The sequence below is a fragment of the Homarus americanus genome, unplaced genomic scaffold, assembly GCF_018991925.1.
Source record: "Homarus americanus isolate GMGI-L3 unplaced genomic scaffold, GMGI_Hamer_2.0 scaffold30108, whole genome shotgun sequence".
Taxonomy (NCBI): Eukaryota; Metazoa; Arthropoda; class Malacostraca; order Decapoda; family Nephropidae; genus Homarus; species Homarus americanus.
Genome location: NW_024748109.1, coordinates 7,654,322 through 7,681,702, shown reverse-complemented (window position 1 = coordinate 7,681,702; position 27,381 = coordinate 7,654,322). Strand labels below are relative to the sequence as shown.

Genomic DNA, 27,381 nt, shown 5'->3' with positions numbered 1-27,381 from the left:
CAAATAGAATGGAGCCAAGTACTCTTCCCTGTAGTATACCATTTGTGATGTTTTGCCATTTAGAGGCACTTCTGTTCGTCACAACTCTTCACTCTGTTCTGCCACGAAGGCTCTGTGATCTTTAAACATATATTACCATGTTTAATCATCAGGTTATATAATCACTTCTTAGTTATACACCATCATGAGCAGGTATCCACAGACTGGCTCTGTCCCAAGATGTATACATTAGCTACATTATACTGTACTGTAAAGGGTCCGCGACTTATGAATGCCCGCCTATACGAACAGGGTTAAACTTGAAATTTACAGAATTTTATTTACCTGATGTCTTATTTTTTACTTTCATTAATTTATTTTGTCATTCTATTTCTTCTTTTGCCTTAAATAAAGTGATTTTAGATGCATATAAGGACTGCACACAGCATGTGTTTCAACTTGCATACAAATCCGACTTAAGAATGTCCTCAGGAACGGAACCCGTTTGTAATCCGGGGACCCCCTACTACAAAGCTAAGTGTTCCATTATTGTTGCAACACATGGGGGATTCTTGTCAGGAACTAATGTAATTCTGGGTGTTATCTGCTAAGTTAGGAGGTTTATTAAATTCATCTTTATTGTTTTGTTGGATTTTTTTTACATAGTTTACTGATCTCTCCAAATCTAGGCTAGTGTGTGTGTGCTTGGCACAGTACAGTACCTCAGTCCACATTCAGTTGTGTTCTTTTTGCATTGCAAGAAGTACATCTCGCCCCAGTGAGAGTCTGTCTTGACGTGAGCTGGCTTATGGCTTCAGGGAATTCCTAAGCTGGCTGCTGATTTTGGGGCTTGTTAGGAAGCAGACCTGCATCTTCATTTTCTTGGTTAATGGGATGTACTGAATGTCATGCTTGTGTTTGATTTTTTCGTTTAAATTATTCATGAGCTTCTCAGATGGGTTAGGTTTGGTCAATTAAGAGTTTTCTGTGGTTGGTGTTGTGAATTACTCTTATATTTCAATCATGAAGCTGGGGTATTACCCCTCCCTAATCATAATGTTGAACCAACACGATCTTACTATGATTGTCAGCTTTAGTTTTGTTGGGGCCCTGGGGGACATAGGCCTTACTTTTGTACCATATAGAAAATGTACTTGATGAGTTTATTGAGCAGACAACTTGTAAACCTTATGTCTATAGAGACATAAGGCTTGTAATTTTTTGTATGCAAGTTTTACTCTGAGGTAAGATAAACTAAACAGTGCTGTATTATTCCACTTTTATGACAAGTTTCATGAAAAATTTAATTCTACACTATAGTAGAGATGTACTGTACTGCATTGTATTGTGTAGTGCCCAGTGCAGGTTAAGCCTATTGTTTATTGTTGGTGTTGAAACCTTCACACTTGTGGCATGAACTGAAGCAACAGTTTCGTACAGTATTGTTTCTCTCCTGTTCCTTCGGTCCATCTTTGTAACAATTAACACTTCAGTTGTTTGACTACATTAAAAAAAATGTAAATCTAATTCTTCCTTGGCTTCTCCTCCATTGTGAGGGGGAGGTAGGCTGCTGAAGTAACCGGGAGTATTCCAGTGAGCGGCTGATAGTTCCATTTTAAAGGAGTCTGGGCTCAGAGTCTACAGGCCCTCTAAAGGTTTGCAAAGGGAGACTAGAAATCCAACTGAACACTGATTACTGAACATGAAAGACTCTGACAAACTTTAGGATTATGTGGCTGAAAGATTACTTGAGAATATGATTGTGTGATCTGTAGAATGTACTGTTGAGCTGTGGCTGGGACAGACAGGTAGACATGTCCTTTTCTTATTACAGATACAATACTGTACAGTACATAGATACTGTACTGCCATGTTGTTGGAAATAATTATGATTTGAACTCTTGCAGGTTAGCATGGATGAACTCTGTGCCATTGGATCGAGCAGCGTACCAACCTACAAATGTAGAGCACTGGGCCAACATGGTGACGCACGGGGTAATTATTGTTGGTGTATTGTATTGTGTTACTGTCACTTTGTGCAAATATAAGAGTATCAGGTGTACAGTACCAGGTGAGAAACACTTGTGGTGCAATTATTATCTCAGTTGAAAATTAAAATATTCAGGTACTGTACTTAGGAGAAAACTGGATTAGTTGACGATCAGCATATTATTTTTTCTTTAGCTGTTTACTGTATTGATCAGTGTCAAGCAGTTTCTTTTTAATTCACATCATTCTTATATTTTTTTCAAGTGCACTACAGGATCCTTACTCATATCATTTATATTACATGTTGGTTAAGGGCCTTATGTAACATATAGATTAAGGCACTTAAATATGGGCATTATTTAGTGTGTTGATGTTCTCTGACGGATAAACTTGCATGCGCTCGTTAACACTTGTCAAGCTTATTTATAATGGAACTAATTATAAAGCTTAACATACTCAGGGCAAAATAACACAAGTGTAGAGCAAGTGATGTGAAATTATATACTATACAGTACATAGCAGTGTTTGTGACTCATTTATTATTGTATACCACATTGTGTTACAGTACTGTACAGTTTTATTTTGTACAGGGGTAATTATTTTACCCTTTGAAACTTAGATAATATAATTTCTACCCATTAATGTCTCCATGTGCACACCCATTATACTGTACGTATATGTATAATCTGCATATTGATTTAGATGTTCTGTATTTTCATAAATGTTCCTTGTCATTGTGGTAAAGTGATGTTTGTAGAGAATGTGTGTATGTGTTTGTCCTAAGACTTGATGAATCAACGCTGTAGATTGTTGCCAGAGACTTGAATCTTAAAATGGATTTCAAATAGTTTTCAGGTGAATTAGTACTCAAGATTAATTTCAAATGTTATGATTCAAGTGGCTCTGTGAATGCAAAAATGTTGTTTTGATATTAAAAGTGATGAGGTACTTCGAAGTAGTGTCCAGGCTAATAAATATCATGCAACTGATGGTGTCTGACTGAGCTCTTGTATAATATTACAAACCAACACCAACAAAATCAAGCCAAAAAAGGCTTATGTTTAAATGTGATCTAAAGTACAGTACATTATTGTATTAGGAGGATGAAGGAACTTGGCAGCAGGTGTCTTAACCCCCAGGCTTCAGTTCTCATCATATGACATTTTGTAATTTCGCGGTCCTGATTTTTTTTATCGCCACGTGAGCCTGAATAACTTATGTTGCCAAGTAGGCATTTATCTTTCACTCACTCACACATGTGAGCCTCTCAGTTTCCCTTCTTAGTAGGTTTTCAGCTTTTGTGATGTAGGGATCTCGCCCATGGCCTTCACGTGGCTCACCGCATGTCTAACCCCCGAGTACAAGTGTAGTAGAGGACTCTTGACCATCAGCAGATTCATGATCAATAACTGAAGGCAGTAATAACAATAACATAATAAAACAAGTGTCCTGTACCTAACACTGCCTGCAAATCAATGTTGTTTTCCTCATACTGCCAACCTCACCCCACTGTTCACACACCCCAGTTCATGTGCTTTCTCGACTCTTCCTAGCCCCTGTGATGCCAACTTGTGATAAGTACATGTATTTCTTTACTGCTTATATCATGCATGATCAGGTTGTAAGTTTAGGTACTGTAGTGAGCGGATGGAGATGCTGTTCCTGTAGAAAATTTAAATACTGTACTTGATATGAAGTAACCTCTATTAATGTTAGGAATTAGGGAAGAATAACTATCAATGCCTAGAGTATATTGCATGAGGTCACTGTGTGACTTTGTGTAATTTTAACAATTAGTTGTAGTTTTAAATAGTATTGATGATACAATAATTTGATAATTCTCAGTACAGTACTGTACATCAGATCCTTTTAACCTTAAGTGCAGGGTCATTACAGTTGTTTCATGAAGGTTTGGAAACAATAATATGGGTGTTTGAGTTACAGCTAATCAATGTGTCTCCCCATCTTCTCAGCTGTTCGTGCTGCCTGCCATATACGGAGCGGTGATGATGGTCATGGCTAGTCGCTCGGACGTACATCAGTTAGCTGCTACCATATATGGTGTAGGGCTGGCGGGCCTCTTCAGTGTCTCCACTTTCTTTCATATAGTCTTCTATCTCGGCTATTACAAGTAAATAGTTGTGCAACTTGTTGAGGAGTGTGGTGTGTTGTTTTATACACTCTACTGTATGTGTGTACTTACGAAAAGTGTGGTGTTGTATAATCTTTGTTCAAATCAGATACAGTATTCACAATGATGCTTTTAGAACCTTATATTTACTGAACATCTCCTTCATGTGTTTACAACCCAGCAACACCACTTGGAGATTCTTACAAATATTCTGTATAAGTTTGATTTATGCAGGACCTTGGCAGGGAATGACTTACTGGTAATTATCTTGAGGATGATTGATGAAAATAGGATAAAAGAGTGGTAATGCCCCTCTTGATATCTTAACATTTTCTTCTTATAACCTTTTTAACCTGTGCTTGTTTAGAATGACTCATGAATATTTATGCCACAGGCCCTTTTGAAGGGCCAGGGTAGTTGTGTGGGAGACTGCTAATCTTTGGACTAGCCCCATCCACCCTGGGGTAGGCGCTTCCCTGGGTTGTTTGACTCCAAGCCTTAGGTGGAATATCCTTGACTCATCCTATCCATGGCTGGTTATAAAAGATGATTTCAGGATAAGTTCCCCTATTTTTTAAGAAGTTGTCATTTTTGTTGTTGTTAAATTTGTCTTAATCTTATTGCAGGCAATGCTTTTGTGTTTTTGACTGGAAAAATATGATGACTGAAGTTTCTGGAAATTCTACATTTGTGATCCTGCTTTATATGTCATAATGATATATACGTATGGAAGATGCCTACTTTCCATTCATTAGGCCTTCTTCTGGTAGGCAGTTTTTAAGAAAGTAAATAAAAATTCAGTATTAACCTAGTTAATCTCACCTGCAATAGCTAACATATAAATTAATTTGGTAATTATTAATGTAGTCTAAAAGCTTTGAGAATGTGATTAAACTTCTAAACTATGTACTCACATCTTAAACACTGTGACTTACACTTCTCTTAGAAAAACACGTACAGTATCATTAAGCAAACTTGTTAAATATTTTGTATGAAATATCAAAGCATTATTCTTAAGGGGATTCGAGTATTTCTGCAAACAAAAATTACCCTTGTCCTAAAATTGGAGACTTCTGAATGAATTTATATTATTTTATATTTTCAGAAAAGAAGAATTGATTGAATGACTTATCTCCTTCACAGAAATCTCAAGGAGGTTCTCCACCGTAGCGACCGAGCGATGATCTACGTGTTCATCGCCACATCATATACACCGTGGCTGCTGCTCCGCCCTCTACCTCAAGACTCGTGGACTCTTCATCTCAGGTTTGTGTTACTTTATCCCCGGCCTTGTGTTTTATTTGCACTTACTTATAATTCACTGGAACTGTTTTGCTTTCATGTAAAGAGTGAGAGTACAGGTTTGGTATTTAAAACAATCGTTGTGTGTGCCATTTGTTGTTCATGTTAGAGTATATTGAATAACTAGTGATATGTATTTACAGATGGGGTATATGGGTCCTGGCTGTGCTGGGCATCTTGTATCAGCAACTGTTCCATGAGAGGTTCAAGATGTTAGAGACAGTCTTCTACCTCATTATTGGCATCCTTCCATCGCTAGCTGTTATGGATATGGTAAGTTCCCCCACTTAAGTTTTTTCTTTTACTGATTTTTGTATGTGACTGTAGTGTACAGTACTGTAGTCTAGAGGGTTTTAGTGTGCTGTACTGTATTGGGTAAAGAAGTCAGAATTTATAAAATATTAACAGTTGAGGGTAGCATCCTGCTCCAACCTGGTGAGCGGCCGCCATCCATGGTGGTCTCCCTGGCTTAACTGTTTATACTGTATATGGAGTCTGTTGGTAGTGATCATAATTGTGCCATTTTGTATCAGACTACTGCAGGTTTTCTACATCAATAATGCAGGAATATGAATAACTTTTATAACCAAAGTTTAAGATAGAAAGAAAAAAATGACTATTAATACTCATTAGTTTTATTCTCATAATTGGCTGTTTTATCTGCTGGATGGTGATACAGTCCTTATTATTTGACACATGGATTGTGAAGTCTTCATCCCTTATATCTCTTTATATATTTTCTGTATCAGCTTAGTGACCTTTAGAGAAATGTTGAAAGTAAAACTCAGCAGTTATTTCTCTTCATTCTGTTCCACTTTACACATGCAGTTTATAAATATCTCACCACACGAAAAAAATGTGTAATTGGGTGATCCCTATGTTGTTTAATGATTAAGCCAGAATTTAAAAAAATAATACTGTACTTATTGTTTTGCCATAAATGGAGTGTGAAACTATTGAGAGCTTAGTATAATATGAAAGACTTACAAGAACTTAATGCTACAAACTATTTCATCAAAAATACTGTGATGTACTTGACTTTTTCTCCATCTTAGAAATAGTTATGGATGGATTGATATCTAACTGTTATCATTGTAGTGAGCAAGTCATGATTCCTAATTCAGACCATTGTAGGACTTCCCAATCCATGTGTCAGTATAGTATAGTATAGTATAGTATAGGACATGCCAGCAAGTGTTCACAGTCCCCACTTTTTGGGCTAATCAATTTTGAATTGTTTAATCCTGATATCTCATGTAAAAAATTAGGAGCCAGAGATTACATAAATGTTTAATATATCAAGACAATCAGAAAAAAGGATTTTTAATTTAAAAATCGATTATATGGTGTATGATTTTTAATAGGATGTTGAGAAACTAACATATATATATATATATATATATATATATATATATATATATATATATATATATATATATATATATATATATATATATATATATATATATATATATATATATATATATATATATATATATAAAATGCTTTGCTAAAATCAGTATATTCATTTTTGTTTTCATACATACACAAAGGGGACATTTAGGCAATATATTTTTTATGGATATGAGGAGACACATACATATTAAAGATGTAATAATGTCATTATCTAGGGATTTAGCAACAAGTCTTTTATTTTTCCTAACCTCCCTTGGTGGACAATAAGGAACATGTTGTAAGTAAACTGTTTATATCTATCAGAGCAAATCTTCTCTCTCTGGAGTTTCTCTTTTAGAGGATTGTAGTCAGCCACAGCTTGTTGAGTATCTGTAATAAGAAGCTGTGCTTTATTTCAGATTCTGGAAGAAATTTTCACATTTGGTTGGCTGATGTGTTTGCAGATAGCATGTGCAGTTTTATTGGGAAATGATGTTGCAAATGTTAGCTTAGTGTAGCGGATATTTATATTTTATATTACTGCTCTGTCTGGGAGTGTACAATATGAGAGATGTTTATTACTTGGAAAATTGCCCAAAAGATACTTTTACAATTATGGTCAATACCTTAAATTATCCACTTTTTTTTTTAATATTCATTATTGTTACGGTATGTTGAATCATTTGAGTTATTTATTGGAAATAAGAAAAAGTATCTCTTCTTACTTATTGTGTAGAAACTTGGTTTAATCATTGCTTGATGCATTCAATATTCACTGTTCTTATATAAATGTGACACAAAGAGCCAAGGGAATTTTACACAACCAAAACTGCTATGCGTCTACCATTGCCAGAGTTCATATCCTGAGCTTCTATGTCAAAAGAAATAAAAAATAAAAAATAAATAAATAATCAAAACACAAACCTCTTGTGTACAGTTCATGGAAGTTAGTTAAAAGGAGAGCGTCATATTATTGAGTTTTTGTACTTATAACTCTATTGAGCTTATTATTTTAACTTATGTCTGTATCTTCAAAATGATTTAGTCCCCCAATGAAGTATTATTACCCGTGGGGTCGTTGTGGTTCGTGGTTTTGTGAGCAATGTTCGTCCATTATTTTTGGAATGGTTGGTACAGTTAACCACAGGAAATTGGTAAACACCATTATCTAATAAGTAGATCAGATTATCTGGTAACACTTTTTTGCAGAGGCTCGTAATCCACAAAAGGAAGGCCCCCTCTTACACCCTTTTCCAGTTGTTACCAGTATGGGGAGCAAGCATACCAACATATGACTGAGCACTGGAGAATATGTCAAAGCATTTTGTCAAGCTTTTCAAATTGTAAAGACTGAAAAAATAACAATATTTTTTAGGGGGACTGTACCTTTCATCTTTTTTGTTCCACATTGTCATGATGAAATCTAAAATATTAATAGAATTTTCAGCTTGGAAATGAAGTTTAATTTAGGTTAGGTTAGGTTAAATGGATTCTTTGGGAACTGAATACTGTATAGACTTTGTAAAATGATCGGAGTTAGGAAAGGAAAAAGGAAAGAAAACTGAAAGGGTTTTATTATGAAAGGTGATGTGGACCTGAAAAGAGATTAACGGAAGGTAATTGGAAATCAGGTTTTCATTATTGAAAGTAAGTTAGAGCAAAATTCAATATGCAGCTTACAAAATAATGCAATGTCATTCTGCAGCCATTGTCCCATTCATAATGTGGAAAAAAATCTTAGTTGTTAAAAATTAACAGCATATTTATTTGAATTGTGTTAAGAAGCTGTGTTTTGGTTGTTATTGCTAGTGAATAATTAAGTTTTAGTAGTTATTAGGGAGGGAATATTACAAAGTTCATTTTCCTGTTACTAATTATGAATTTTCTTTTCTACTTTGTAAAATACCATCATGTGTTATTCTCCATTGAGAGCCTCAGTATACAGTCCTTTGACTCATTTACTTTTGACAAGTCAAATTCAGTAACTCTTCATGTTTCACGCCCCTCCACTAACACTAGTGTGAAACATCTACCAAAGAATACTAACCGTCAGTAGACAATTTATTTTAGCATCTTTTATTTAACAACTTTAATATTTAATAATTTCTAAATAGGAATATTCCTTATGGAGAGAGAGAGAGAGAGAGTACAGTGTACATTGTTTTATTGTGCTTTAATTGCTAAGGGACCAATAGATATATTGACTTTTGAGAAAAGACTGGATAAGCACTGGGCTAATTTTGCTTATACAGACCCCTTGTATGTTATATTCAGTTACAGAGCCTTGAATATTTGTTGTCAAGCTGTAGGTTACATGCTACCTGAAGAAGGCTCTAGCAAGGATGGAAAGAGAGGCAAAAGAATAAAAAAGTTACAGGACAAATAATAAAAATTTGACAATAGCTAATATTTATACGACATTTCAAGAATAAAAACAATTCAACTATTTTACCTTTGTGAATAAAGATACATTGGACTCCACCTTCAAGGTTTGCATAGTACCACCTTCAAGTACACTGTGTGGTTGTTGGTGGAAGAAAGTGACTAACAGAACTGTGATGTGTGACTATTATGTGGGCAGAGTGGGAGGTGATTGATGCATCCCAGGCATTTGTTGGATGCTCAGGGTTTATTGGTAAGGTTCTGGAGGTGCTGATTACAGTACAGTATAGAGGGTGGGTGGGCATGAGTGTGTTTCAGCCCCATCTTGTCAGTCTCAGTAATGGTCTTGCACTGCCCTCCACCACCATTCCCTCCCTTGTTGAGATTTCTGTTTCCCTTATCCATTCCATACAAAAATGGGAGAGGAGATAAGAGAACAGATAGATAAACAGATAGACTTCTGAAATGACATTTAAGTCCAAAAGTGTTTTATTAAATAGGCTTAGAATGGACAATGACACATGTTGAGATTACAGTACACAGGTTTAGAGAGAAAAATATATTGCAGATGTTCAAGGTATGTTTCCTGAGAGAGGTGATGCCTGCCTTTTACTGAAATAATGTGTTTCCTTTAATAACGGTATTGGAAATGTCAAGTAAGGAATGCACTGAATGGATGATATGAGATTTAACTTTCCCTGCCTCAACTACTGAACATTTAACATTTCTTGAGAGTGATTTTTACTGTAATGAAATAATGCATAAGGTAGTTTCATTGGCCATTTTTGGGGAAGACATTAGCGTAGATTAATGTACAATTGAGTTTGCCAGAATTTTAACAGCTCCCATGGGAAGGTAGGCTATCTGCAGAAGTGGATAACTTATCTATGCCACAAAGGGGACAGTTTACGGATCTGAAACTGAAATGGAACTTTGAAGGAATGAGGAGTGTAGATGATGCAGCTTTTATCTGTGCTCAATTTACTAGTACTACAACGCTTGTTTTAATGAATTTTTACACCATAAAAATTGGAGGTCACTTCAGGACTGACACATTTCATTAGTCCTTCAGGGTTTTGACTATAGCGCTTAAGGAAGATTAGTTTTGTGAGAATATTAGAGTTCTTGAACAAAACCTACATCAATACTAATAAAAACCAAAGACAAATTGTAGTGTGTGAGTGTGAGATCCAGCTAGAGTGGATTTAGATTTGAAGTTTTGGGTTTTATTTTTTATTCCAGAAAGCTTGATGAGCCTTGAGTTATATTGAGCATAACATACACATCACACAAAAGGTTACTGTTTGACGAGGTTGGAAATAATGTGATTAATAAATGGGGTATTTCAGGGGATTTTATTTATTTAATTTTCTGGTGTCTGTCCCAGTTTGTCGTTGATGTTATGGTATTACTGCGCTTCGACATCTGAGGTCCTTTAAGTGGATAATTAAGTTACTAATTACACTAGTCCATCAACAATTAAAATTATGAATGATGGAACTCTATTTATAACCAATTTGTCAGGCAATGATAAAAGAGAAGTAAAAATATATACAGTGTATATATATATATATATATATATATATATATATATATATATATATATATATATATATATATATATATATATATATATATATATATATATATATATATATATATATATATACAGTATATATATACTGATGAAAGCCCACATTTGTTAGGGTGATTTAGCCAAGAGTTACTTACCTTGGTTCTCAATAAGTAGTGTTTAGGATGTCATGTTTACAGATAACAGTGACTTAACATGATAGGGTTCTGGTAATGGAATTTTTTATTTATTTTTTTTTTAAGCTAAATTGGTGAATAATTACATGTTTGTTAAATGTATGTATTCTGTTTGATATTTCCTTGTCTCTTGTGTAACATGGACATGCTCCTTGTATGTTGTATCCCTGTTGCAACTTTCCTGTTAGATTAAACTATAATACTTGGTGCTGTTTCTTCTAGTGTAAAATAAACAGCATATTGGTGTACAGTATTACTCTTAATATTGTGTCACATGTTTAATAATTAATAGCCTTAAATATTCTGTTATTTTTTCAGTAGAATCATAAACTTTCTTAGCTTTAGTCTTGTTGTACACATGTGTTTTTGTTGTAGTGTTTTAGGCCTACAACATATGAGATCAGTGTGGGATGAAACTGTTGTATAAGAAGTGTAGTAATAATGTATATAGTGAATAGAAACTTTTGAAGGGTTGAAATACAAGATCATAATCCTATACAGTATATATCTGATTTTTCATTTAGACAGTTAGTTTAGTTTTTAGTTAATAAATGCAGGTTGTAGTGGCAAGAATCCACAGATTAACAAATAATTAGTAACATACGTGTGGGCCGGAGTGTGTAGCTCACTGGCCACATTTACATGCTCAAGTTTCCGAGCCTATACTTTTTTGCTCCCTCCACCCATGCATCAGGCTCGCTCTGGGGTACGTAAGGTAGGGGATATCTAGCACCTTCAAGCACCCAGCTTCTCACACGTGCTGGCTGAGATTCTTTGCTCCTGTTTTGTGGCTCTTAAGCCTGACACCCACCACACTGGGACATACGGTGGATATCAGTGGTTTTATTACTATCATTATACACTCTGTCTCTCTCAGATATACAAAGCACCAACAACTTAATGATGATATGATGATAGATGCTTCCTGTTAATAATTGTTTTTTCTTTTAATGTACATTAGACTATAAAATATATATACAGCACAATATTTAGTACATGTATTATGCTCTAATGTGAACAAAATTTTTGTTTCATGAATAATTAGCTTAACCTGACCAAGGTAGTGTGAAGTAATGCCTATTGTTCAGAAAGGCTGACATATGGACCCACAGTAATTGGATTAAGGAAACTAATAATTACAGGAATCACCAACATTAATGATCCCATAGTTCATAGTAAGCTGTAGTAACTAGTTATTACTTTTGGTGGACTTTATTAACTGTGTAAATGTAAGATTGTGACATTGATTAATTAATTTACTATATTTATAAACATCGCCATAGTACAGAACATTCGTCAGCACGTTAATTTTTTATGTATTTTTTTCTTTTACTATGAAAGATCAATGATTTTTTTCAGTCAAAGTAACATGATTTTTTATCAGATACCCAACTAATGTACTTATGAGCAAGATCACCGGGTTGTGAAGTGATCCAGTCATTTTAGGGCTGGCCAGAACATTCTTCCTTGGTTACTATGATTTACACAATGAAAAATCGGACACTACCTCTTGCTCCCTTCTTCTCCTTCTGTCTTTATTTTTATCAGTATTCACCTCCACAGCAGAATGTAAAGAGTCGTCTGCTTTTCTTTGATTAACTGAACGACAGAAAATTTAGTGTTTTGCATTTTGGTTGACATGTCATTATATTTAGTCCTAGAAGAATGACCACGCATGCCTTTGCAAACAACAGTCAGACATACACTAAGTATTGCTGTAAGGTCTGTCTTGACGCACAAAGTGGTTTATGATAGGTAACTGCACTTTTGAACCCCTCACTTGTGTTGGATAATAATTTGGCTTTAGAAGAAAATATTCATCATATTTCTCAGATTATATCTTAACATCTACAGGGACAGATAGAACACACACGGTCTACAACTGGTGGTATCAAAATTGTGTTCCTTAATCTTGCTTTAGGTATGGGTAATGGTGTATGGGTTAGTATTGTGAATAATGTACACTGTATATGGATGGTTAGTTACCCTGCCTCCTTGTGTTTGGTCATTGTAAAAAAACAAAATAATTAAATGAAGGGCTAAAAAGAAGTGAACTGGGGATAAGTGAAGAGAGTGAGGTCCAGAGTGTTTGACTTAGCAGGAACAATGTTGCTGAGAGGTGTGATATGATACAAGGGGTCACTTCCAGAACATTATGTATCACATTAAATGTAAAGAGTGAAAGTTGGGTTATAGTGAGTACAGTATCTCAACCACAGTGTTAGTAGAGCAAGGATGATATAGAGAGGTTTTAAGAAGGCTTGAATATCTGTAAAGGTGCTCCTCTACTTACGAACGAGTTACGTTCCTGAGGCTTGTTTGTAAGTCCAACTTTATTTCTCTAGATACCAAACATATTGTAAAAATTGAAAAGATTATGGATATTTAGTACAGCTATACCCTTTAATACAGCCTTAAAACCTGGCTCACTCTTCTCCTCTTAGGTAATGTTTGTTTTATCTAGAATCTTCTTCAAAATAATCCAGTCTCATCCACATTAAACACCTGTTCTGGCAGGTAACCCCCCTCAGTGATGATGTTTGTATCTCTGAAAGTTTGTAAATGTAATGTTCTTAAGTAAAGGAGCACCTGTATTAAGAGATTTTGTGAGTGAGATAAAGGAGTAGTTCTGGGAGTACACTGAGGTAAGTAGAGAGAATTGTGAGTAATTATGTGAGCTATTTCAGCTTGTATTTGAGAAAAAGATTTAAATATTTGCTTTTACAGGAAGAGTAACAAAAAAACGTGTAAGGTAACAAAGTGCAATTACTAAAGTCCAAGTTTGGAATGATTCTTGTGGCAAACTCCTGCTTAGAGAGACCCTCAGCTCATGGATGTGATGCAGTATGCACATGAAAAACACTCAAACAGCTCAATTTAAGCTAACTTTGATGAATATAGTGTGAGAGGAGTCCACTGTACTGAAATAACGCACTGTACAAATGGAAATTTTCTGCCGTAAGAATTGGTCTCACCTTATCAAAGGGCATATTTTCCTTTGATTTAATATTGAAATAGTTCCTGTCAGTATGTAGGAAGCCAAGAGATAATGGTCCCAGCCAAGATGGAAATTTGTAAGGTATTTGAACATTATCAGGAAGAACTGTAATAACCGCCTTTAACATACACAGCACAGCATACACCCCACCCACACACATACACAGCACACCCTCTCCCCACACCTACACACACACACACACACACACACACACAGAACACACCCCCCTCCCCATACATACACAGCACCCTCCCCCTCCCCACACATACACAGCACCCACCCCCCACACTCACAGCTCCCTCCCACACACACACACACACACACACACTGGTAATTCATACAACCAAGAATGGACCCTTCATCAGTCCAGGCTCAGTGTGTGTTGCATGGTAGTGGACTGGTAGCTAAGTGTTGTGCATTGCTTGACATTATTTTCAACACCTGCTTACTCGTGTGTGCGTGATATTAATACTACATTACCAGATGAACCCTCAGCACTGATGATGTGGGACCTCTCGTGTAACACCGAGGTCAACATCTTGTAGGGGGGTTAGCCTGGTAACTTTTTGCTTGTGAAATAAGTTATATAGCCATAAAGATCATAACTGTTGTTTGGCTCAGGGATAGTCTTTGTCCTGTGTACAGTTGCATTGATATTTTATAGATTATTTCGTATTAACTTGAGCTCCAGTTAAGATATAAAACCTGAAAATGGAAGTTTCATAAATCTGTTATTAAGATTAAGTTTGTGTGTACAGAATATCTGTACATATGTTACAGTACCACATTTGATAATTTTGCTTTTTCCCGCTTGGCCTGAAATAAGACACAATGTATTACAGGACGATCACTCGGGACTAGACGAACTAAAGTTGGGCGGTGCCATATACGTGCTTGGCGTCATCTTCTTCAAAATGGACGGAAGAATTCCCCTGGCACACGCTATCTGGCATCTCTTTGTGGTCCTGGCAGCATTTATTCATTACTACGCAGTTCTCACCTACCTTATCCTCCCACCGGAAGGCAGCACGGCCTCTGTTGAGACTCTCTCCATGGATGAGTGCGACGTGTCAATACCTGAGTGTGCGACTGCCTAGAATTGGATTACTACCTGTAGATAGAAAGTAAAGAACGTTAATATTTTGTGGCCAAGATATAAGTATTAATTCTCAGGTGGTGATTATACACACAGGTATTGTGTTTATAGGTATTAACCATGCTGGTGTGTGAACACTTAATGAGAAAGTTTTATTGATTGGTATATTCACAAAATTGAGGGGAGGGAAATTTTTGTGGACAGTAGTTTATAAATGAATCAGAGGATAGAAAGGTCCAGGCCAGTCTATTAAGAGGATTGGTTATGTTAACCAGCAGTTATGAAGGTGATGGAAGGTATTGTACGAGAGATCTCTTATGTGTTAGTAAACAAGGTGAGGAGAATTTTTCATGACAAATATTGACTAGAAAATAATGGTCAGGAATGCTATTCTGGCATTTTGTATTAACCACAGGAAAGGGGGAGGGTATTAACTGAATAATGTCAGTTGATATTAGTGTCAGAGCTAGTGATTGCTTTTGGCAAATTAAATACCTGGAAAGAGACGACATAACCATTAGTGAGAGACAAAGATTGTTGGATCAGTGTTATTGTCTGTGGTTATTATTCAAGTCAGAATAGCTCAGGAAACTCTTTACTAGACTTAATGTTGAATGGTGCACTCATTACAGCTTACTCAATGTTAAGCAAGTCACCAAAGTAGATAATTCCCCCTTACTGCTTTTCTGAACAGGACCAATTTTGGCAATATTTCTCTTGGTGTTGTGAAAGAATTATGCAAATGTTAAATGAGAACTGGACAGGATGATACAATAAGGGGTTGTAAACCTGGACCTCATTCTTTAGAACAACATATTAAAGTGCATGAGGACACACTAGCTCACTCACATAATGTGCACACATTCTCACAGACACACGTGTGCGCACACAAACAAGCAAACTAAGCTAACAAACTTACTCGCCTATGATTATAGTTTGTTTATGACAATCAGATAGTGAGAAAGTTTTGTCCATAATGTTTTTGTTTGTGATAAAATAATGGCATTTTTCTACATTTATAAGAAATTCTTTTTCTATGGCTAAAGTCTGTAACTTGTTCCATAAAGATCTCTATCATGTTGTGCCATTATAGGGTAGATTTGATGCATTCATGCACCTAACATTGCTAAACTATCCATTCTCCTCTATTAGGTCTTTACGTACATACAACTTTTATTATTTTAACCTCATTTCTTAATACAATATTTAGATCTTTGCATGTGGCTAAAAATCTTCATTCAACTGAGCCTCTGCAAAGTCCAGTTGATTTTAAACAAGAGAGGGAACACTTTCAGTATGAATGTCAGACCTTGGTCATGAAAATTAAGAAAGTTGAGAGATATCAGTAATGTAATAGAAGAGAATATCTTGAGTTACTGAATCACTTCTCTTGGTAACAGACACTGGCAGAGTTTTCTGGTACGGTAGCTGCCTGGCTAGTGCTATAACCGATTTAGTCTCATATTTCTATTTTAGTTTTCCATTTTATTTGCATAATTTTCTAGCAAAACAATTCTGTATACAAGATAACTTTTATATGTAAATTTTAACTCTGCTTCTTGTGCAGTGATTGTTTCTTGATTGTCATTGTTCTTGTGTTGCTATACACGACTGAAGTACAATACTGAGAAGATATTTCCCATTGGCAGTAACTGAGTGGCAGACACACCACCAGCAGTTATTCAGGTGAGACGTTGTATTCCATATATACAGTAGCACTTCACTATTTTACATTTTAAAAGTTTTGCACATGAGGATAATTTGGGCCAAATTTGAGTATGATCCAATGTCTGTATGCTGAATCTTCTGAATAATTTGGAAAGGTTGTTGTTTTTGGACAGAATCAAATGAAATCTCATGTAACTTGAGATGAGAGCAGAAATTGACAAAGAAAGATATACAGTAAAAATTAAACTAAAAACTTTATTAAAACTATAAGCTAGGTGCTTGAGGGACTCCTAAGGTTACCTGCTGATTACAGTCCTTCCTGTTTTGTGTTGGACATCACAGCCATTCATACATTTCATCTTTTAACTCAGATATTTTGTAAAAAACTGAATTTCACACATGGGCCAATCCTTAGTATGTGTGAGTTTGTGCAGAATATTGAGGTTGTATTGGTAATATTTAGACCAATTTTTCTGAAATTTTGACAAATAATGGCTCGGTTGTTTCTGTGATGACCTTCAGAACTCGGCATTTGTTTTAACTTAGTGCTGATAGAAAATCCTTTACATTATGGGTTTTAATATTTTTTCTTTCATAAATGTTTTGAGATTTACTGTACGTATATTGCTAATTGTATAATCAACCTCTTGGGGTGTATTGAATTAATGCCAGTGTGTATAAACTTACTGAAAGTCAAAAACTTTCATTCAGTGAGTGGTAATGATTCAGGCATCCAATGTTGGATGTGACAATAGTCCAAACTTTACCAGTTGATGGAGTCTTAAGAGCATCAGCAGGACTAGGAAGGCTCTCATGGTAGCGGAAGTGTTGAGTATGTGTTGTGTGATTAAGCATTTATTTTATGCATTTGTTATATAAGTACATACCGTAGATCCTGGAACGTGCCCACCGATGCTCCATTCTGAATTTCCTGTTTCTCAAGACACCTGAGATAATTTCACTAACAATAAGATCATTGTATTTGATGGCTTAGATTTCTTGAAGGGTGCTTGAATGTATGGGTATTACTGCATTTACAATTTTTCTCACCCAGGATTCATTTTAGTGCCAGTTAGGTCATTAATGCTGTAAGAAATCGTTTTCAAGATTCTGAACTGATTTAGCCCCTTTTACCTGGAGCTGAAATACTGTAACTAAGTTTTCCTTTGTGCTATAGAGAGTTTTACTGGTTTATTAATGTTTAACAAATGAGTTGCCATCATGATATAGAACTTAGTTATAAGAATACATAATAAGTTATGTGAAGATTTTTAGCCGCATCATCGTCCGTGCAGACTGATATATGATGGAGGTTCTGGTGTTAAGAGGTGGACATCCACGGCATCAGTTGGTCCATTCCAGTTCTTCAAGAATGTTGGTTGTATCCATAGCCATAATGTACATTTCAAAGTGCAATAAGAAAAAGGAGATACTCCTCAGTAGAAACACAGTAGTTAGATGAGCAGCAGCTGCTGTAAATTATTATCAAGTTCAATGATCAGTCATAGCTTAACTAATGATCAATAGTTGAATGTGAAGTTATTTTCCTAGTCACTTCACTGCCATGTTAACAAACACATGTTTATGTGTCTTTGAATAATGCCCATTTTATTGTTATCCCCATTTCAGTTTCTTCCTTTGTGTATTCCTGGTAGAACCATAAAACCCTGCAAATTCGTAAGAGTTCATGCCTGGTCCAGTGAGAGTTCTCCTGATTTATATATCACAAGATTATGAAAAGATACTGCTACATTTTACCATACAACAAGTAACCATAATGATTGCCTTAATATGATTCTTGTGTCACAGTAGAGAGAAGCAAACTCACACCTCTACCTGATGACACCTTTGAATTCTGTATCAACCATTTGCATAATCATTAACATGTCTTCAAATTAAATATGCATTTTAAGTGAGCTTAATTAAAAGTTCATTGATCAGGTATATGTTGATAGCTAGTTTATTGTGTATACCACCACATGTTCAATTTGAAGTTTACCATTTTGGTAATATTGTATTATAAAATTATCATGCCTTGCAGCTCAAGATGTAAGGCTTGTATTTTCTCTAATTAACTTGTAGTTGCCAATGTAACTAGAATTTTATGCTTAACCCATTCTTTACTACTGTCCAAATCTGTAGTAGTGGTACAGTGGTAGTGTGTATCTGTACCACAGTAGTGATACAGTGGTAGTGTGTATCTGTACCACAGTAGTGATACAGTGGTAGTGTGTATCTGTACCACAGTTTTGGTTTGCAGTAAAGAAGGTGTTAAACCTTTAAGTTTAGTAACGAGCAGTTTTAGTCACAAAAAATGTGGAAAAAAAATGTATACAGATAAATTTACATAATTTATCTCTTTATAAACATCATAGTTAACCAAGCCTCTCACCGCTCATCCTGGGAGGCTGCCCTACAGTATAAAACCTTACACATGAAACGTGTGGTTGGTGGAGATTCATGTCTTCGCAGATGTAATTTAACAAAAGTGTAACTGTCAATAGACATGCAGCTATGCTGTGTGTACCATACTGTTCCACCAGAGTACACAACTGTTGTTTCATACAAGCTTCTATCGTAGTGAGGCACAGGGGTCTAAGTGTTTTAAGATAATTTGATGGTAAATATCTATCTATCCATTATTATCCACTCTTGTGTTGAGTGGATCAGTTGGCCAAAAAAATTCAAAGAAAGGGGGAAAAGAATACTGGAACACGTGTAGAAAACTTTCATTAATTGGCAGAATATAATAACATCTACACAATATTAAGATTAGAAAAAAAGCAAAATATAGGAATTACTCCCCACAAGTCCACTGTATAATCACCCTTTTAACCACTTTTTTCATCCTTAATACAGAATTAAGAATTGTAATTTTGGAATGTTACATTTACGAATTTACAGGGTTTTATTGTAGTCAGGATAAAAGACATGGGACAATAATGAAATTAATATTGCCGATATTTGTGCGTTAGTGCCAGACTTTGAATCAGATGTTCAGAAAATATATGAGATCACCTTACAGAATTGTTTAGTTATGAAATGACATTGAGAAGTTTGTATAGAAAGCAACCTACTTCAGACAATGATAGGTAGATGAATTAAGCTTCTTACCTCATAACCAATATATTCCCTGAGGAATGTATGTGTTCAGGTACTAAAACAAATATTGTACCAGAGTTTGTTAGCTAAAGCAAAGTGTAATATTTAGAAGACTTAGTACAGTATAGAAACAGCTGTGAATTTGTTGAAATTTACCCTGCATTATTTTCTTCATATTGCCTAAAAATAATTTATTTTTAAAAAGGGAAGATGTCAATTTATATCTCTGCTTTTTGGGGTCTTCAACCATTTCACAACAGAGCAGCTAATGACTTCTTTGTAACATACTTCCTCCACCACCAGACCCTTCCACTTGACGCACCTTTTCATTTGTACCACATGCATTTATTTACTGCAGAATACCTTATTGCTGTCTTCCTTATTAACCAGATACATCACAGTTTCTCCATCTCCTTAAACTTTTCACATTCCTCAGCTGATTTCTTCCTGTACCTAGCTTTAACTTAACGTTAACCTGATACCCTCAGATTTTCTCACTAAAATTTCCACACTTCACCATCTTGTCCCAATTCTAAATATACCTATTACACAAACCAACAAAGCCAGGAGAGATACCGGGTACTCTACTTATTGCAGTGATGAAGATTTAAGTACTTTATAAGGTTTGGTGAATTTCATTGCTTCTTCATAAATGGCTTGTCACATCTGAGGACTCATATTGTCTTGTTTTCAACACTGCTTTGTAAGCTGTTTAATATATTAGCCTTTTAAGGCTTCACAATGCTATACACATTTACAATAGTTTATCCTAACAGATGTGATTGAGGGGTTATAACATACTCAAGTTAATTCATTTCACCTAAATGAATAGACATTAAAGAAATTGGGTTATTCATCAATGTAGGTTTTGTCATAAGCTTGTAACAGGAGCAAGGGACTTCAGCTAATCAATTTTAATTTGTCATATAAACCTCAGTGTGGAATATTAAGAAGAACTGATAAGTGGACGCTTCTATTATTGTTTAATTATAAAATAAGAAGTTGAGGTGTAGTATGACACAGGGGACAATGCTTGAGTTACCTGCTGGACAGTTGATATGGATCTTGGACATAAATGGATAGATAGATATAAATCAGGAAAGACTCCTGTACTTTTCCTTGAAATAATCAAGTCTTGTCCTCCCACACATCCTTTATAATCATAGTAGAATGTGCCTGAGGCTAAGCAACCCGTGGCACACTTTTCTTTGTAAATCTTCACATAGAATGTTCTCGCTATTATCTCATTGAGTAGTTGAGATAGTTTTTTAATACAATAAGCTGGAACCCCTACTACAAATTGGTGTGTACTGTACATGGAATGTATTACAGCTGCAATTTGTTGCAAATCAACTTGAAGCCTTATAAAACAACTTTAGGAAATTTTGATACTTTTGGAAATTCCATCTACAATTACTGTTAGTCTCTATTGACATTTACCTATGGTAGTTTAGAAGACTTGAATATTGATCTTAATAGTAAAAACATAAAATGTTTGTCGTATCACTTTATTATAATATACAGTAGAATGTATAAGCCCTAAATGTTGATGACAAACTGAGATGTTCCCTAATTGCTTGTGACCCTATTTACTGATACAGTAGTCGTAGATGTGTACATGTTGTACCTGTGAGTAGAACTTTGTATTAACAATTGTCTTCATAACTGTTTTCAATGTACAGGGTCTCAGAATTACTGACAGTTTTGAGCTTTGATAAACAGTATCTTTCTTCCTCGTCGTAATGTTTTACCTGAAAATTCACGTAAAAGAATTACGTTAAATTATCTTAAGGGATGTCAGACTATGTTAATGTCTGTTTAAATTTATAAGTCTGTGCTTATCTGTGGCTCAGATGTTTGTGATAACTTGTTTCAGTTCTCTACGTCAGATATTAATATTAATTATAGTTAACTGGGATTGATGGTGCTCATCATAGGGAATGTTTTCCTTTGCTTCATTGATTTATTCAAAAGATGTTAGTATTGTGTTTGTAAGGTGTGTGTTGCCCTGTGCTGCCTTGTGGGCCGTCTTCCTACAAGGATGAGAGTTCTCCAGATGTAATTGATCTCTGTTATTTGTTTTCAAGTTTTATACAAGTTTTACCGGTGAACAAACATCCTTTGGTGGTGCCAAAATAAGTATGGTGTGTAAGATCTTTTCTGACACCTACTTCACTAGTTAGCTCACATATTTATCAACAGTTTACAGTGACACCCCTTCCAAGGTGATGCTTAGAGTTGTGATTACTCGTGGTGGTTGATATTATATAGTTTTATGGATTACCGGTAAGTCCCCTTTTTAAGTTTGTCTGTAAAAATTAGATTTTTCCATAATTTTAATATAATTAATTTGCATATTGGTTGTCTTCTTTGTTGTACTAATATTTGTGAAACAAATCTTGAAAATGTTTAATATGATCAACAATTAGTTTAGGTAATAAGAAATACTTGTATGTATGTACCCTGTGTTGTTCTGTGATGATATGAGTACTGTAATTCTAACTCAAAATATAGAATTGGGTGCTTAGATGATCTCATTGTGCCCTTTACTATGTGAGGACAGGAGTAAAAAATGACTTTTAAGTATATTTGTCAACCCAAAATATTGTTATTTACTTTCAGCTGGTAGCTAGCTGTTTGATATTTAATAATTTCAAGTATTTATTCACTTTACTTACTATTTATTTGTTTTCAGGACTTGTAGTCATAGACTATAAAATACTCATCATATTTAACCCCTTAGGTCTCTCTCTGTTAAAGAAAATTGTCTGTCATTAGCCAAATAAGATAATGAAGGGTTAGTGGAGTTAGTTTATTAACCCTTTTGAAGCGTCTCTGCTGAAGAAAATCATCTTGTGTTTACCAAATAAAATATTAAAAGTGGCATCCCATAGTGAAGGGGTTAATATGTTTGTACTGTACTCTTTAAGTTGTACTGTATGTTGTACTGTGTTAGTCATAAACACCCTCAGGAGCTGTACTCACCAACATGATGTTCAATGTTTAGTCTTAACCATGGAGGTGTTGGTGTATCTTATCTTCACCAAGTCATTTGTTATTGTACCGTACTAAATATTTTATAGAATTTGCATAGCTTCAAAAGCAAAACTTGGTTTTCTGCACCTAGTACGTGCACTAGCCTCAATCATAACTGTATCAGTTGTAGTATGTGTACTGCCTATTCTCTTTACCCGCCATACATGTATTCATGAGTACCGGTATGTGAGTCATTTCAGAAAATTTAGTGTGCTGAAGCCCATTATAAGTCAATATCAAGTTGATAACAACCATATTAGAAATGAGATAATCAACTTTGTTGTATTGAATCTTGGTCCACCTAATTTAGCTTAAATATTAAATGTACATATAGCATTTATAAATTGATTTGTATCTTTGTTATGCATTTTATCAGCTAATTCCCACTTGGAATATTATTCAAACCTTCCCTGATAGGCTACTCATTCAGTGACAGAGATGATATTCACACCTTGTCATACTTTCACAGTGAAAGGAATGATGGCTACACTGTGTCAGGGCACTCATAGTAACCATGATGCTGATAATCAAAATAATGAGCTTTTCTGCTTTTGTTAGTTGTGCTTATATCAATCACCAAACTTCCATATACGAAGAATGTCACACACACAATTTCAGGGGACACTACTGCTTGCAGCAGTTAATAATTTTTGCTCACTCAGGTGTCAGAATTTCACAAAGCAGCACATTCTGGACTTATACAGATGACTTGGCTGTGAAGTAAGTCAAGTAGTAGCCACTTGTTTGTACATGAGAATAGAAAATGTTTGCAAAGTGTGAGGGTTGTTGCCTCTAAGTGTAGTAAAGGATAAGTGGTAGGGAAGTAATGATATACCTGTAGATATAGAAATGAGAAGAAAGAAAGTATTGAAATACTGTAGTTAATTATATTTGAAGAGTCCAGTTGGAAAAAGTGAAAGTCACTAGACTCGATTAGACTGATGTAGAATTAATGAAGGACAATTTTTTCCCTTCACACACTCATGTATTAAGAACATAATTAACTCAGGACTGGTCATTCTGGTAGATAAGGAAGAACTCCAGTTTTATACACAAAAGCAGAATAATCCTTTTTTTGTGAGTGATCATATTTTATAGGTCTCTTCATGTGTGCAAATCAATCCTTAGAAGATCAAATCTGCCAGGTGTTCAGTTGTATGGCAGGTTTATATTATAGAAACTGTCTCTCAAACTCCAAATGTGCTGAGAAATGATCTGTCTGCTTACATTGAAAGGAACTCCACTTCACAGTATTTTAGTCTATCGTACGTTTTTTAATTTGACTTTACCAGCAAATCCTCTTCTGACCCAGTGACTTCATTGCATGAGACAAGTTATTCACCACCAAACAAAAGTCCTTTGTAATGAGAGAGAACAGGAAAGTAACAGGTATGTGGTTTAGTCAACACCTTAATAAAAATGTTGTAGTACAGTACAGCACTTTAAAACATTACCTCTCCATCTTGTTAATTTCTTACTTACAGCATCAATTTAAAAGTTTACATTCAGATTTACAGTGTACTATTTGAAAAGATTTAGACTGTTTCATATATACAGTTGGATGATATGCCCAACCCACAGATCAAAGACTTGTGAACCCATTATGAGTAAATTGAAGATTGACCAAGAGTGTATAAGGTAATGTTGGAAAAGGGGTTGATAAAAATACAGATGAGGTGCATTAGTTGCAATGCAAGTAGGAGAGATTAATGATAGTTATGTTCTTGATTAATATGAGTTGAATATAATTATCACCATTGTGCTGAGATAATCTGTTTTGACGTTTAAACACAAGACCTTAAACAGCAATCTCTTGACTCGATACTGTGCCATACCAGAGGTCATGTTGTCATGACACTCTCCAATTACTGTTGTTAACTCTAACTAAAAATAGAATCCTAGCCAGTAATTGACAACCAATTCATCAGTGAGAAGAGTGTTGTAATTACTGTACCTATTGCTATGAAGATATCACTGGCCAAGGACAGATGTTGTATAACGTATTATAGTAAGAGCGGTCATCTTGTGAATCATACTTGTGCCGAGCTGTTAAATTCTGGTTAGGTCAATACAGTATACTGTACATGACAGCTGTGGCCTCACCAGGAGTTGGCATCATAAAGGCTTTTACACTTTGTTCAGGTTGACCTCTGTCTGTTGGTTCAATATTCTCAAAATGGTTGTTTGATCAGCCCATTCATTATATAAAACTTTTAAATTAATACTGTGCACATTAATGGTCTTCCATTATGTGTATACACTGTTACAATTTGTTTCTATAAATATAGCTGCATTCAATTGGAACTTGATTTGCTAAAAGTGAGAATTTTAATATAATTTTATTAGTGGTTGTATGATCATGTAAAATATGTTAGTGAGCAGAAAAACCCTTATACTGTATTAAGAATAATGATAGTACGTATTACAAAAGTTGACTTCATATGAACATTTTGTGATGAACAGTTATAGTGATACTTACCGTATAGGAAAAAAAGACCAAAATTATGCCATACATTTGCATTTAAAGTGATATTGTACATTTAAGAACTAATAGTCTCTCTATTTTTCTCACTTATCACGAGTACTGTATAATTAAACTTCACTTGTGAGAGGCTTTTGGATATGCATACTGTATATTATTAGCGTTGAAATTATTAAATACATTTGGTACAGTTGATTGTTATAAGAGATGAATTTATATTTACCAATCTGGATTTTTAGAAAACAAATTATATTTAGCCCAATCTGGAAATTTCAAATACTATTGTGTTTTAAGTTGTGGAAGTGGATTAGATGTTCACCTTTATATTTTGAAAATTATGAATATGAAAGTTACTTCAGTATTGTTGAAACAAAAACTACAGTATTTATATTTAATTACATTAAGATACTATTCTCTGCTCTATTCTGGTAAATAACATACCTTGTAGATTTGATATTTGTGTATATTTGAAATAAAGAATAAACCCTTCAGATGAAACTTTCTTTTATCATGACAATGTAATCTGTAACCAGGCAATCTGGCAACACTGACTATGTGACCAGCTACTATGACAATTTAGTGATTTTGTCGCTAAATTTGGCATTGTTCATTTCGCATACATGCACACTAATTCAATCAAATACCTATTCAGTAATAAACAATAATGAATCTTTTGTACACATTCTTAAGAAGATAAATGACGCTGTTTCCTTGAGTGCGCACGTATACTTTGGCGTTCTCAATCCATCTCACTTTTTTTCTTTGCCATTAGTGGCTTTACTGTACTGTACAAATAACCTGCAATACTATCTATAGTCTTTATTTATCCCACTCAGTGTGAATATTCATAAGGTTCGTTGCAGAAATATTAATGTGTTTGCATAAGGGGTGCTGCCACAGACCCCTTTAGGGTGTTACCATTATACAGTATAAAGTACATGTACCATCTGGTCCCAAAGGTTTCGGATAAGGGATTGTGGACCCTGTAATGCAATTTATTCATTCTTTTATTGTAATAGCTTTCATGGCTCTATCATAGCTTTCATGGCTCTATCATAGCTTTCATGGCTCTATCATAGCTTCCATGTCTCTATCATAGCTTTCATGGCTCTATCATAGCTTTCATGGCTCTATCATAGGTTCCATGGCTTTATCATAGGTTCCATGGCTCTATCATAGGCTCCATGGCTCTATCATAGGTTCCATGGCTCTGTCATAGGTTCCATGGCTCCATCATAGGTACCATGGCGCCATCATAGGTTCCATGGCACCATCATAGATACCATGGCTCTATCATAGGTTCCATGACTCCATCATAGGTTCTATAACTAGGTCCAATGGCTCCATCATAGGTTCCATAACTAGGTCCAATGGCTCCATCATAGGTTCCATAACTAGGTCCAATGGCTCCCTCATAGGTTCCATAACTAGGTCCAATGGCTCCATCATAGGTTCCATAACAATGGCTCCATCATAGGTTCCATAACTAGGTCCATCATAGGTTCCATAACTAGGTCCAATGGCTCCATCATAGGTTAGGTCATAACTAGGTCCAATGGCTCCATCATAGGTTCCATAACTAGGTCCAATGGCTCCATCATAGGTTCCATAACTAGGTCCAATGGCTCCATCATAGGTTCCATAACTAGGTCCAATGGCTCCATCATAGGTTCCATAACTAGGTCCAATGGCTCCCTCATAGGTTCCATAACTAGGTCCAATGGCTCCATCATAGGTTCCATACATTTCAAAATGCTTATTTTATTTCTCCAGTGGTGATATCATGGTGTGGTTTAGTTCAGATGCTGTATGAGTTTTTTGTGTAGCAATTATTGTGGTCTAAAAAAGTAAGTGTAATAAAATTCATAGAATAAAAAGACAAATTGAATGAGAGAAGTTTATTTTAAATTAAGTTTAGCTGCAAAAATCTGAAAATAAAGGATTGACACAAGGATAGAAATTAAGTACAGGTACAGTACTTAAATTAAGACAATCTTGTGTACCTGAAGAACTTTTCTAGCCATTATGGCGGCAAATAAATCAGTAACATC

At 35.1% G+C, this 27,381-nt stretch overlaps 1 protein-coding gene across 5 annotated transcripts in view; it reads left to right on the top strand.

Moving 5' to 3' along the window:
• LOC121880161 (monocyte to macrophage differentiation factor 2-like) overlaps positions 1-25,821 on the top strand; it is a 28,071-nt gene extending 2,250 nt beyond the window's left edge. Inside the window, exons 2-7 of one of the 5 annotated variants that reach the window (XM_042387265.1) lie at positions 472-1,974; positions 3,942-4,099; positions 5,243-5,365; positions 5,545-5,674; positions 11,643-11,654; positions 14,789-25,821. In XM_042387265.1, the coding sequence (XP_042243199.1) occupies positions 1,897-1,974; positions 3,942-4,099; positions 5,243-5,365; positions 5,545-5,674; positions 11,643-11,654; positions 14,789-15,043 (756 nt within the window). In that variant the 5' untranslated portion in view covers positions 472-1,896 and the 3' untranslated portion in view covers positions 15,044-25,821. The other 4 variants (XM_042387261.1, XM_042387263.1, XM_042387264.1 and 1 more) reach the window with 4 other exon arrangements.
• The last annotated feature ends 1,560 nt before the right edge of the window (positions 25,822-27,381 follow it).